At 44.5% G+C, this 14,179-nt stretch overlaps 1 protein-coding gene and 1 long non-coding RNA gene across 2 annotated transcripts in view; one reads left to right on the forward strand and one right to left on the reverse strand.

Annotated features, from left to right (window-relative positions):
* Positions 1 to 8,778, reverse strand: part of NIPAL1 (NIPA like domain containing 1) — a 30,566-nt gene extending 21,788 nt beyond the window's left edge. The window contains exon 1 of the mRNA XM_073645531.1: positions 8,600 to 8,778. Within this exon, the coding sequence (XP_073501632.1) occupies positions 8,600 to 8,657 (58 nt within the window). The 5' untranslated portion in view covers positions 8,658 to 8,778. The remainder of the gene's footprint in view (positions 1 to 8,599) is intronic.
* LOC141160356 (uncharacterized) overlaps positions 1 to 14,179 on the forward strand; it is a 37,365-nt gene that overhangs the window by 2,516 nt on the left and 20,670 nt on the right. The window contains exon 2 of the long non-coding RNA XR_012250216.1: positions 8,127 to 8,165. This is a non-coding gene — a long non-coding RNA (uncharacterized lncRNA). The remainder of the gene's footprint in view (positions 1 to 8,126; positions 8,166 to 14,179) is intronic.

Below are 14,179 nucleotides of genomic sequence, written 5' to 3' on the forward strand. Positions count from 1 at the left end.
GATTATGTTATAGATGCACTTGTTTCGTTTAAATGTCTATAATCAACCACACAAGTCTATATAAGTATTCAGTAAAAAATGTATAAAAGATGCATTATTTTTTTTTCAAATGGAAGTCTATATGCAACATATACAATACCACTGTACGTCTCTGTCGAAGGTATACATCAGGAAATCCTTCCAACACATGCCTCCGACAAACAAAGCAAACATTCTGAGAATGACAGAAGTGTTTACCCATGTTATGTACAGCTTTAATATACATTATAAATGAATTATTTGCATTATTACTACCTTAGTCATTGCTAATGTATGTAAATATAGATGCATTCATTAAGGATGCACCGCCACTTCACGATTATCAGGAATTTCTAGAAATGCTTGTCTCCCAGTAATCGTGCAGTGTAAACAGGCTGCCCATCACTCAACAAACTAGCAAAACCCTTGTTCGTTGGAGGAAAATATTTTTTATCTTGGTCAAAAATCAACATTCTCGGCAGCACATTGTGTATACAAGACCTGTGCTGTCGAGAGCAAAGGCAGACTATGCGGATTGAAAGATTATTATTATTATTATTTATTTTTAAAGCACCATTAATTCCATGGTGTTGTACATGAGAAGAGGGTTTACATACATATAATACATATATTGTCACGTCTGTCAGAGGCCATAGGCTCAAAGAGGCTACCGTGGACACACTTGGTACAAGACACTCAGTCTGGCAGATTCCAGAGGAACCCCGACCTTCACCCTTTAAACCCTGTACAGAGATCTGGTCTAAGGGCAGAGACAGACTTCCGTATTTCTTGTGCGAGGATCGCATCGTAAACCAGGGCTGTGGAGTCGGAGTCGTGGAGTCGGAGTCGGTGTCCATTTTGGAGGAGTCAGAGTCAGAGTTGGAGTTGGTATAAAATGGACCGACTCCTAAAATATATAATAAATTGGGTACAGTAGTTAAATGCAGGATGTGCTGGAAATGTTTCCATAAGAATTTGGGAAAGTTATGAAATGTCCTATAAATATCTGTTCTATTCCTGATCTAAGGGTCTAGACTTTTAGCTGAGATGAATCTATTCTACAGTAAATTTATGAAGTAAATTGTATGAAGGAGTCGGAGTCGTGGAGTCAGAGTCGGTGTCATGGAAATTGAGGAGTCGGAGTCGAAGGTTTGGCTTACCCACTCCACATCCCTGTCGTAAACCTTGTACTGGCCTCCACCTCTTCTGACCTGAGCGTGACAGTTGCATTGAAATCCATCATGCTGTCATGTTCAGGTCAGGAGAGGTCCCAGTCAGTCCGTTCAGTGTGATGCAATCCTCGCACGAGTTATACGACAGTCTGTCTCTGCCCTTACAATGGGGTCCACTTGATTGCTCCCACGGAAGGGCTGCTCTCCGGAGGAGTGAACCAGAAGCAGGAAGGGTCACTCCACAGAAGAATATTTTACTCCAATGTAGTTTTAAAAGGGTTTTTGGTAATGGTCAAAATATGCATTAAAAAAGTTTTCCAACACTTAATATTTCTAAAACGGACACACCATTCATGATAGGTCCCATTAAAGACCCCCAAATACATTATTTCTTATTTTGCTGAATTTTTTTTAGGGATTTTTATAGCATGTATTTACCACCTACACTTTTGGTCTGCAGCAGTTTCCAGACTACATTTCCCATAATGCTATGAAGAGAAGCCGACCAGCACATCTCCAGCTAAAGAAGCTACATGACCATGCCACATACATCATGTCACAGATGACGTTCTGTTCATTCAGTCACAAAGGATCTTGGTTGCAATGTACAGATCATCCTCAGAAATTAAATGATGACATCCCATTCTAAATCCATAGACATTAATATGGAGTTGTTCCCCCTTCTGCAGCTACAACACGTTTCCTCTGCTCCAGAGTCCAGTGGGGACTTTGCACCACTCCAGCACTCCAACACTTGGCTTAGTGCTTGGTGATGTAAGGCTGTGTGCCCACTATGCGTTTTTTAAACATTTCCGCAGCGGCAAAAACTCTGCAGAAAAGCTTAAAAAAACGCATGGTAGAAGGTCTGCTATGTTCCCCAATGATAATCCGCATGTGCTGTGCACATGCTGTGGAAATTTCCGCTGCGGGTTATCATTGCGGGAAAAAAAGCAGCACTACCAATTATTTTGCGGAAGCGCTGCGTTTTCGCCGCCATTGACTTGCATTGGAATGCTTGGATTCCGCATCAACTGCATCTGTACATGCAAAATTCAAAGCGTTTCAATGTGTGGATGGTACCCGGGTCTGGGGGACAGGAGACTCTCCTCCGGACCCGGGGACCATAGAACCTGTAAAAAAAAGAATAAAATAAAAAATAAATATTAGATTTAACTTCTGATGGCCCTCGCTGCGCTTGTCCTCCCTTGCCGGCAGATTGCGATGGACTGAAGGACCTGCGCTGACGTCATAGTCATGTGACGGCAGGTCCTTCAGTGTAGTGTACCGCGAGCTGACGGCAAGGGAGGAAGAGAGCGAATGAAGACTGCAGGGGCCATCGGAAGGTAAGTATAGATTTATTTTTTAGTTTTTTACATTCTCTCGGGTCACACTATATAAATCCATGCCGTTTGCATGGATTTATATAGCGTGACCAAGTTGACAAGCACTTTCCAAGTGATGCTAAAATCGCTTGTCAACCTGCATGCAGAAATGCATGTGAAGAACGCTTCACTTCCGCTTGTCCCTGGCAGGAAAAACACATGTACAATCCGCATGTACAATCCACATGTACAATCCGCATGCGTTTTTTTCTGCCAGGGAGATGCAGAAATGCTCAGGAAAAATCTGGAGCATTTCTGCATCGTGGGCACATAGCCTTAGGCTTGCATCCTGCTTGGACATGGCTGTAGACCCATGATATGAAGCTCCTGGAGCATAGTTTTTGTGCTCATGTTAATGCCAGAGGAGGTTGGGACTTATGGAGTCAGCAGAAGATTGGTGAATTGTATGCTCTCTGCTCCACTGGACTCAGTGATCCCAGCTCTGGTATTTCGTGGTTTAGAAATACTATAAAAATGATACTAGTTTTGTAGTAATCTGACAAGCCATTGTCAAGAAATTCAATTTTTAGGCTACATGCAAATTAACCTGGAATGGAGGCTTGTCGCTGTGCATGGACACACCCCGAATGCACTTCCAGGCTAATTTGAATGTGGCTGCAAAGCATGATTTCTCAGCTGCGCCACATTGGATTACTACAAAACAGGTCTCATTTTTATTATTCTTTTAACTTCTAGAGTTATAAGACATTGTGGTGACAGGTTCTCTTTAAGGTTATTACCGGGGGTCTGCGAAGTCAAACCACGGCAGATCAGTAAGACATGTATTTTGGTGTTGTGCCGTCACTTAATGAGTATGGAAAACTCTTCATTCTAAATTCTACTGATTGGGTAGTGTGCCCCAGTACATGGCGGGGATAACTGTAGGCTTTTGGATTGGGTAGGGTGCCCCAGGACACGGTGGGGATAACTGTAGGCATATGAATTGAGTAGGATGCCCCAGGACACCTCGGGGATAACTGTAGGCTTATGGATTGGGTAGGGTTCCCCAGGACATGACGGGGATAAGTGTAGGCTTATGGATTGGGGTAGGGTGCCCCAGGACACGGTGGGAATAACTGTAGGCTTATGGATTGGGGTAGGGTGCCCCAGGACATGGTGGGGATAACTGTAGGCTTATGGATTGGGTAGGGTGCCCCAGGACACGGTGGGGATAACTGTAGGCTTATGGATTGGGTAGTGTGCCCCAGGACACAGTGGGGATAACTGTAGGCTTATGGTTTGGGTAGGGTGCCCCAGGACATGGTGGGGATAACTGTAGGCTTATGGATTGGGTAGGGTGCCCCAGGACACGGTAGGGATAACTGTAGGCTTATGGATTGAGGTAGGGTGCCCCAGGACACGGTGGGAATAACTGTAGGCTTATGGATTGGGGTAGGGTGCCCCAGGACATGGTGGGGATAACTGTAGGCTTATGGATTGGGTAGGGTGCCCCAGGACACGGTGGGGATAACTGTAGGCTTATGGATTGGGTAGTGTGCCCCAGGACACAGTGGGGATAACTGTAGGCTTATGGATTGGGTAGGGTGCCCCAGGACATGGTGGGGATAACTGTAGGCTTATGGATTGGGTAGGGTGCCCCAGGACACGGTAGGGATAACTGTAGGCTTATGGATTGAGGTAGGGTGCCCCAGGACACGGTGGGGATAAGTGTAGGCTTATGGATTGGTTAGGGTGCCCCAGGACACGGTGGGGATAACTGTAGGCTTATGGATTGGGGGGGGGGGCCCAGGACACGGTGGGGATATCTGTAGGCTTATGGATTCTGATATGTTACTACTACATTAGGCATTACTTAGGGTGTCGGGTTCAGCTTAGATGTCATAGGAACTAAACTCTGTGCAGATCTTGTGGAGAAAGTGATCTGAGCAGACACAGGTATAGCATGACCTGCCCCCACCACTCGGCATGGCTCCGCGGTATCGAGCCTCGCTGTGTACATATGACACATGAGTGCAGGCAGTTTTCGCCCAGATTGATGTCACAGTTTCATTATGCATCTTGCCCGGCTCCTCCTTGTCATCCATACCTGACTCACCCCATGAGCTCATGTGTAACCACACACTATGTACAGCACAGGATATTCCGTCACCACCATGGAAATCACACGTACAGATTTATCACTCACCTTTGTGACCACACAGTCACGCCATCCCATAGCTACGAATCAGCCGCTGCCTGCATTTCCCAACACAAACAAACCCACAGCAGTAAGTGTGAATCAGAGCATTACATGGCAAAGTAAAAACACTATTCACACCGGTCACACGTCACTGACACAACAGGATGGTAGGATAATGAACATTATGGCGGGGCGGTGCAAATTACTGATTTTGACTTATTCTATATGTAGAAAACCTGGTTTATGGGTCTGTTAAAATCATGACATTTATGTAATCCGTGTGCTGTCCATGATTGACACTTCCGATTTCTCATGTGCGAGAAAAATGGACTCATTATTCTGATCAGAGCGTGGTCTGAGTGTGGAAAAAGAAAAGAAAATGTTTCCACCTTCTCCTTTCTGACAGTCCGTGAAACTCGGATGTCATCTGAGTGCAGTCAGATTTTTTCACGGACCCATTGACTTGCATTGCCGATTTTGATCTGACCCTCGGATTAAAATTGGAAATGTCTCCACGATTTTTCGGTCAGCGAAAAATTATGTAATGGCTCCACAGACTATTACAGGTACGAGTGCTATCCGTGACAATACTCATATGTGAAAAACAGACGTCTGAATGAGGCCTAGCTTTGTAATGGATAAGAGAAGTTTTGTAATTTTTTATTGATTTTTTTCATGTGAAAATCACTGATGGTAGAATCTGACACACGGAGCAAACACTGATGAAAATCATATTCAAATCACCGATGATACTTCATCATTTTTTCGTGGAGAAGAAAAATCTGTTACGTCTGAATGAGGCCAAAATTGTAACGATAAATGTAGCAGCTTTTGTATTCAGATGATACTGTGCAATCCTGACACATTCAAGATAGACATCTGTCAAAAAGATGCCCTTTAATGTCTCATTCAGATGGCAGTGATTTTTCTCGCACGTGAAAAAACAGACTGATCATCAGTTTATTGGATCATATTTTATTGATTAGTTCATAAGTAAGTTCCTCACCTGCTTCTCCTACTCATTAAAATTTTACGAATAGCACACAGATTGCACACGAAAGGCATCCTATCCGTGTGCTGTTCGTAATTTTTACAGATCCATAGACTTGTCTGGAATTCTTTTGATCCATGACTTGGATCAAAAACAGACATATCTCCATGATTTTTTTTACAGATGCAAAATCTACAAAAAAAAAATACATATATGTAAAAAATGACATGAAAAACTGAGATTTGAATGAGGTCTAATGCACATGTCTGGCCAATAAATAATAATCATCATGATAAACTCCAGAGTATATTTAAACGTTATATAATTTGAGTACGTTATAGTAAGTTATTCCTGTATAGGAATTTCCAAAACTTGATAGAGAAAAGTAGGACATCCAACAACTGTGCAGGATCTGTCACCAGCACATAAAATTGTCACCTTACACAGACAAAATTTTTTTTTTCCATTTTTGCCTCAAAAATAATCAATAAATGGTTTTCTCCATCCTTCCACTTTGAGTATGACAGGATGTATAGCTCTCGACAAGATAGTAAAATAAAGGAAAAAGGACATAAAAGAGTATATTTGCATGGTGTAGTGAAAGACTATTGTCACCATGTCTACAGACATTCTAAGGTTCTGTGCACACAATGTTTGTGTCAGGCAGGTTTCGCCTGGATCCTGCCTGAAATAACACTCAGTAAACATGAAGAAGAATGGACATATGCAGTGCAATATCAAAACAACTTCTTCTATAACTCTTCAAGTTTAGAAAGCCATGAAGCAACTATAAGAAGTGACCGGTCCGTTGTTCAGGAGGTTTCCATTATTTTACATGTATAATTTTAAAAAAAAGATACTGGCAGCAAAAACGGCCCAAAAACAAAAAAATAACTAGAAGGAAGATAAAGAAAATTCTTCAGAAAAAACACCGCTGAAGTTTTACTGAAGCGTCTTCTGCTTCAAAAACTATAAGGCTACACTGAGATTTAAAAGATGCTGTGTGAACACACCCTAAGACTTTGATCACATGGAGTTTTTCGAGAAGTTTTTTGGAATGCTCCAAAATCCTCCTCAAAAACAGCTTAAAAAAGTGGTTGGCAAACTCTTCCTATTCATTTCTATGGGAAATCCACTTAGCTGCTCATATTCATTGAGGTTTTTTTTAAGAGGTTTTAAAAAATGTTTCCTGGAAAAATGAAAAAGTACAGGTCACCTCTTTGCAGCAGATCCTGATAGAATTCACTTCAAACTAAGCACTGCCCAATCAAAAGACTGCAAAAACACTACAGGAAAAAAAACCCTATCAAAACCACTTCAAAAACTCTTCAGATAAGAAATAATAAAAAAAAGCCTTCAAAAAAATTCTCTAAAATAAAAGCAAAATTGTGTTGGTTTGAACGCCTCAAAATCTCTGTGTGAACACAGCTTAATCCCATAATTCCAGAAGGGTCCACATCCTGCTCTGCCATATAACAAGTACCAGTATTATTACAGTAGATAAAATGACAACTTACGCTTATGTTTGTCATCTGCACTTACATTACATAATATATTTAGATTATGCAGAACAGCGACAATGAAAAAGGTTATTAATACTGTAATAAATCCAAGTACACGATGTACAAATGTGCACACATTATAGGAGTTGTCCTGAGAAAACGAGTTATCATCCATCAATATGTGCAATCCTGTCCATCAGGTAGGTGATAATTTGCTGATTGATGGGGTCCAACTGCTGGGACGTGACCTGATCGCAGCTCGGAGAACTTTTATCCTCTTTTGAATGGAGCTGCAGTGGTCATGCTCGATCGGCGCTCCATTCATTCTCTAAGCGGCTGCCGGAGAAAGCCGAGCGCAGCGCTCAGCAGCCCTATAGGGAATGAATGGAGCAGCGGTCGAGCATGACCACTGCCGCCCCACCCTAACACGGATAAAAGTGCCCCATTCTGCCAATCAGTGCGGATCACAGCGTTCAGACCACTGCAGATCAATAAGTTATCACCTGTGGATAGATGGTAACTCATTTTCACCAGACAGCCCCTTTAAATCTCAATGTCACTACAACACCTAGCATACACTGAAAGTCAGTGTGAGAGTGGGAGTTCAATCAAAGCTATAAAAACCACAGGCTGCACTCAGTTGCGGACAAACCTTCACACGTCGATGGCATAAATGGACGTATTGGGGCATATTTACTATCATAGTTGAGCCAGAATTTGGGCAATACATGGACCATTATTTTGATGATGCAAATTATGCTTTTATAAAGGATCTAGAAAAACAATCATTACTCAGTTAAGCAGTAAAATGTGCCAGATTTATTATTATTATTATTATTATTATTATTATTATTATTAATAATTCATATAGCGCCATTGATTCCATGACGTATTACTTTATTAATGTGCTTTATCTTTCAGGTGAAAAATACTGCTTTAAAATATTCCACCAAAAAAGAGGTATGGAAAGGGAGACAGCGGAATATGTGGCAAATGGGATCAATCTGGCGCATCTCCTGCCTTCCTCGTCTACGTACGTTCGGCAGCATTAAAACCAATCAGTACAACTCCCAGCATAGAAAGACAGTTACAGACTGGGGGTTGTAGTTGAACAAAAACTAGATGAACTACACTGTGCTGTTAATATAGTAATAATAATTTTATTTTTAAAGCACCAACATATTCCGCAGCACTTTACAATGAAGTGGGGACATGTACAGACAATGAAGAGGAGTGCGGGTTACAACTCCCATCATATACTGACGGTCACACAGACACCTCAGCCTCAGATGTATTTTTATATGATATACAAAGCAGCAGGTGACAGTCCGCTCCTAGGGTTACAGTATAAAGTGTCCCACTTAGGATATAATAGGTAATGGAGCCGCACTTACCTGTGTCACACACGGATCCTGCAGGCACATCTATCAGAGCTGGCAGTGACTCTCCCATTCTTCAATCCAGGAATGATTCCCCTGCGCTGTCCCCTCCAGAGTCCCCGTCCCCTGGCACTGCTGTCACTACAGTGCTGTCAGCCCTGGTCCTGCCTCCTGCCAGCCTCCCTACATTGTGACTCAGCCAGGTTCACACCCAGCACAGAGGCTTAGGATCTCCTCAGCCTAGAAGTCCTCCTGACTATTCCAAGGCTTTGCATTGCTCTCATTCTTTTGCTCAGCAGATACATTACGTGTCTAAACTTGAGGCCATCTGTAGTGATCGCACCCAGCAACCTCGAATCACCCACAGCGTTCAGCCTTGAGACACACGGTGACACTGAAATCGCAAAGTCGCTCTGCAACATCACGTCTAATAATCTGCTATGGCAGGGATGGCAAACTCAAAAACACAGAGGGCCAAAATGAAAAACTTAGGTCAAACTCACAGGTCGACCTTGATATTTATTAAAAAAAAAGTCTACAATTGAGGAAGTTTTTCCTTATCATATATAACGATGAACCTTTTCATATGGAAACAAACTTAAAGGGGTTATTCTACAAACAAAGTACATTTTAATTACCAGATCTTAAGAAAAATATTTAGATTTGAGAGTCCTCAGATAACTTTTAATGGCTAACTGAAAAGATGGTAACAAATTGCAAGCTTTCGAAACTACTCAGATTTCTTCATCAAACTACTATGCCTGATGAAGAAACATGAGTAGTTTCGAAAGCTTGCCAATCGTTACCATCTTTTCATTAAAAGCTATCAACCGCTGAGGACTCTCAAATATAAATATTTTTCTATCTACTGGCTAACACAATACAAAATTATATATTTTCCCTGTAGATCTTAAAGCGCACCTTGTCAGCAGGATTGTGCTTAGTAAACCACATACACTGTCAGGTGGGCGCCATTATACTGAGTAAAATTATATATTTGTTAATGAAATCTTTCCAGTGGCTCTTTTATAATCTTTATTTTCAGTTCTGCCATAACGATATGCTCGTGCTTTGGGGCGGCCTTTGGGGAGGGGCTTTATCTGGTGCTCTCATTATGTATTCATATTTCTGCCTTCTGACAGGTCACTGTGCCTTCAGTCACCTGCCTACTATTTTAAATACTGCCTGTGTAATTGTGTGCCAAACTTGAAATTTACATGCACCAAAATGGCCCCCGCCGCATGCACATACGAGGGGCGATCCAAAAGTAATGATAATCAATACTAAACACAATGAATATAGTAAAAAAAAAATTATTTTTCTACATAGTCTCCTAACAAGTCTATACATTTAGTCCATCTATTTTCTAAACTTAGAATTCCCTTCGAAAAAAATTCTTGATCTTGACCCTCAAAAAAATCCCCAACAGCGGTTATCACGTCGCTATTGTCGTCAAATTTCTTGCCCCGGAGGTGTTCCTTGAGCCGAGGAAACAGAAAGAAGTCACTAGATCTGGAGAATAGGGGGGGTGTTCCACCAGTTCAAAGCCCGCTTCTTGAATGGTAGCCATGGCAACTGCAGCTTTGTGAGCCGGCGCGTTATCTTCGGAAACAGCACTCCAGCCCGCAGTTTGCCGCGCCTTTTCTCCTTGATAGCCTCCCGCAATCTTCTTATTTGTTCTGCGTAGTAGGAGCCCGTAATAGTGGCTCCCTTCTCCAAATAGTCCACCATAATAATTCCTTCAGCGTCCCAAAAAACGGACGCCATAACCTTCCCTGCTGAGCTTGACACTTTGAATTTCTTCGGCGTCGGTTCGTTGGCTCGTTTCCATGTCATCGATTGTTGTTTCTTTTCGGGATCAAAGTGGTGGATCCAGGTCTCGTCCATGGTCAAAAAACGTGACAAAAAATTCTCCTTGTCTGCTTGGAACTTTTCGAGATTTGCTATTGAAATGTCAACTCGTTTCTTCTTTTGCTCGTCGGTTAACATTTTTGGCACCCAACGCGCCGAGACCTTTCTCATATGCAATTCTTTTGCAAGGATTCTTTGAATACTGCCAAATGAGATCCCTGTGACCTCAGCTACATGCCTGATAGTCCCTCTTCGATCGGCCAATACAACTTCTTCAACTTTTTTCACGTTTTCTTCATTGAGGGACATGGATGGGCGTCCTTCATGATGTTCATCTTCCGTCGATGTTCTTCCCAGCTTAAATTCCTTGGCCCAGCGTGCAACTGTGGAATATGGAGGAGAAGAGTCCCCCAATGTTTCCACCAAGTCGCTGTGTATGTCTTTGGTAGTCATTTTTTTCAAGCAGAGGTATTTGATGACAGCTCTGAGCTCGTTTTTTTCCATTTTGATGTTCACTCCTCGGCAGTTCCTATTCAAATGAATGTAGCTCCTGGGAATCGTGGCCTATTTAAGTGATTTTTTTTTCCTGGACTAGTGGGTACCTAAGAGAGAAGAAAACATTTTTTTTTTTATTTCTGTGTGCAATAGAAATAACCGATTATCATTACTTTTGGATCGCCCCTCGTACGCAGTAGCATCTCTCGTTTGCCGATAGATTCTAGTGCGCAAGCACCGCTAGTGGTGGCATTTTGCTGGAGGAAAAAGAAATTTGCCTGCAGCAATATGGCCCCCGCTGCCCACGCAGTAGCATCTCTCGGCAACTGAGAGATGCTACTGCGCATGTGCGGCGCCATATTGCTGCAGGCAAATTCTTTTTCTTCCAGCAAAATGGCACCCACACCATTATACTCTCATCTCTTGTTTGCCAAGAGATGCTACTGCGCATGTGCGGGTGGTGGGGGTCATTTTGCTGCATGTAAATTTCTGGTTTAGCACACAAATTATATAGGCAGTATTTAAAATAGTAGGCCGGTGACTGAAGAAACAGTGACCTGTCAGAAGGCAGAAATATGAATACATAATGAGAGCACCAAATAAAGCCCTTCCCCAAAGGCCACCCCAAAGCACGAGCATCTCATTATCTCAGGAATGAAAATGAAGATTATAAAAGAACCACTGGACGGATTTCATCAAGAAAGGTATCATTTTACTCAGTGTAGCGGTGCCCACCTGACAGTGTATGTGCTTTACTAAGCACAATCCTGCTGACAGGTGCGCTTTAAGAGTCAGATCACAAGACCAGAGCACTGGGTATTTCTAGAGGGCAGGGGCGTTGTAACGGTTCTGGGAGGTGGAACCTCTGAGCTACTATACAAAGGGCAGTCCTTGTAAGGAAGCGGGTAGCTCCCTGGGAAGGCGGGTAGGTAGACACGGCAAGTGACAAGGACAGTCTCAGGGTAGAAGGGCAGGGCGGTCACAGCAAGTGACGGGGACAGTCTCTTGACAGGCGGGTGGTCACTGCAAGTGACGGGAACAGTCTCTTGACAGGCGGGTGGTCACGGCCAGTGACAACAGGGTAAGAGTCTCTAGGCAGGCAGGGGGTCACGGCAAGTGACGGCAGAGCCTCCAGGTAGGCTAGCAGGCAGGTAGCAGGTAAGCGCTCCCAGGTGAGCGAGTAAGAGTCTCTGGACAGGCAGGTGGTCACAGCAAGTGACGGCTAAGCCTCCAGGTAGGCTAGCAGGCAGGTAGCAGGTGAGCGCTCCCAGGTGAGCGAGTAAGAGTCTCTGGACAGGCAGGTGGTCACAGCAAGTGACGGCTAAGCCTCCAGGTAGGCTAGCAGGCAGGTAGCAGGAGAGCGCTCCCAGGTGAGCGGGTGAGAGACTCTGGAGAGGCAGGCAGGTATCAGGCAGGTATCTGGCAGGTACTTCCTGGTCCGCGGGCGGACTGATCCATAGACAGACTGGCAGGTGCTGGTAGGCAGACTGTCGGACCACAGGATTGCAAGCAGGTAGACAGAAATCAGGCAGGTATCAGGCAGGTATCAGGCAGGTATCAGGCAGGTATCAGGCAACAGGACCTTAGGGCTGAAGCAAAGGCTTTGCTACAACATTGCTCGGGCACCTCCATTTTGGAGGAGGTGCCTTATATATGGTGAGGTCCTCCGGCCATTGGCCGGGGACTCCTTAGGACGGCGCGCGCGGCCCCTTTAAGAGAGAGGGAGCGCGCGCGCGCCCTAAGCACAGTGACCGGAAAGCAGCGCGCGCTGCCAGCAGAGCGGGAGGAAGACGCCGGGCACGGAGCGGAGAGGTGAGGGGAGCGGTATCCCTGCCTAGCAGGAGGCAGGGACGCCGACGCTACAGTACCCCCCCCTTTAAGCCCCCCCTTCTTTAGGCCAGAGAAAAATTTATCAAGGATGAGAGAGGCATGGATGTTCTCCCGGGGCTCCCATGTTCTCTCCTCAGGACCAAACCCTTTCCAATCCACTAGAAAAAAGGTCTTTCCTCTTACCCTTTTGGTGGCTAGAATGTTCTCTACCTCAAACTCGTCTTCAGCGGAAACCGGAGCAGGAGGCGTACCTGTAGACTTGGAAAAAGAGTTAAGTACCACGGGTTTGAGGAGAGATACATGGAAGGAGTTAGGGATCCGCAAGTTGGCCGGGAGTTTCAATTTATAGGCCACCGGGTTGATTTGCTTGATAACTTCCAGTGGGCCGATGAACCGAGGCCCTAACTTGTAGGAAGGAATCTTGAGCCGGACATATTTGGACGAGAGCCAGACTTTATCTCCAGGACTGAAGTGCGGTGGATCCAGACGTCTTTTGTCAGCCTGTTTTTTCATCCGCTCGGATGACTGAAGAAGTGTGGATCTGGTAATCTCCCAAATGGAGGAAAATTCGCTAACAATAGATTCCGCAGCCGGGTTGTCCACCGAGGTGGAGACGGGAAATTGGATCCGAGGATGCTGACCGTAGACTACAAAAAACGGGGATTTGGAGGAAGATTCGCTCTCGTGATTATTGTAGGAAAATTCGGCCCACGGTAAAAAATCCACCCAGTCGGAATGGTGAGCATTAATAAAGTGCCGGAGGTAACTGGTTAAATTTTGGTTGATCAGTTTTACTTGACCATTGGACTGTGGGTGATAAGCAGAAGAAAAGTCCAAGGTGACCCCCAGCAATTTACACATGGCTCGCCAAAAGCGAGAGGTGAACTGAACCCCTCGGTCGGATACAATGTGGAGAGGAAGACCATGAAGACGGAAAATATGATGTATAAAGTCTTTAGCCAACTCAGATGCAGACGGGAGGCCCAGCAGGGGAATGAAGTGAGCCATCTTAGAAAAGCGGTCAGCGACCACCCAAATGACCGTACAACCGGCAGAGACAGGGAGGGCCGTTATAAAGTCCATAGCTATATGCTGCCACGGGGCAGCAGGTACAGGAAGAGGAAGGAGGCGGCCGGCTGGCAGGTGTCTCGGAACCTTGTTGCGGGCGCAGGACACATAGGCTGAAACAAAGTCTATTACGTCCTTGTGCAGGGTAGGCCACCAGTAATGCCGGGTAATAAGCTGGAGGGTCTTTTTCTGACCAGCGTGGCCAGCTAGCTTAGACGAGTGTCCCCAGTGTAGGACCTTCTCACAATCAGGGACTGTTACAAACATCTTACCGGGTGGAAGACGATTTAAATTCACGGGGGCCACCTGCATTACTTTGGCGGGGTCGATGATGTGCTTAGGCTCCTCCTC

This window comes from Phyllobates terribilis, unplaced genomic scaffold (genome assembly GCF_046119375.1).
Source record: "Phyllobates terribilis strain yellow unplaced genomic scaffold, ASM4611937v1 Scaffold_1__5_contigs__length_1240528914, whole genome shotgun sequence".
NCBI lineage: Eukaryota > Metazoa > Chordata > Amphibia > Anura > Dendrobatidae > Phyllobates > Phyllobates terribilis.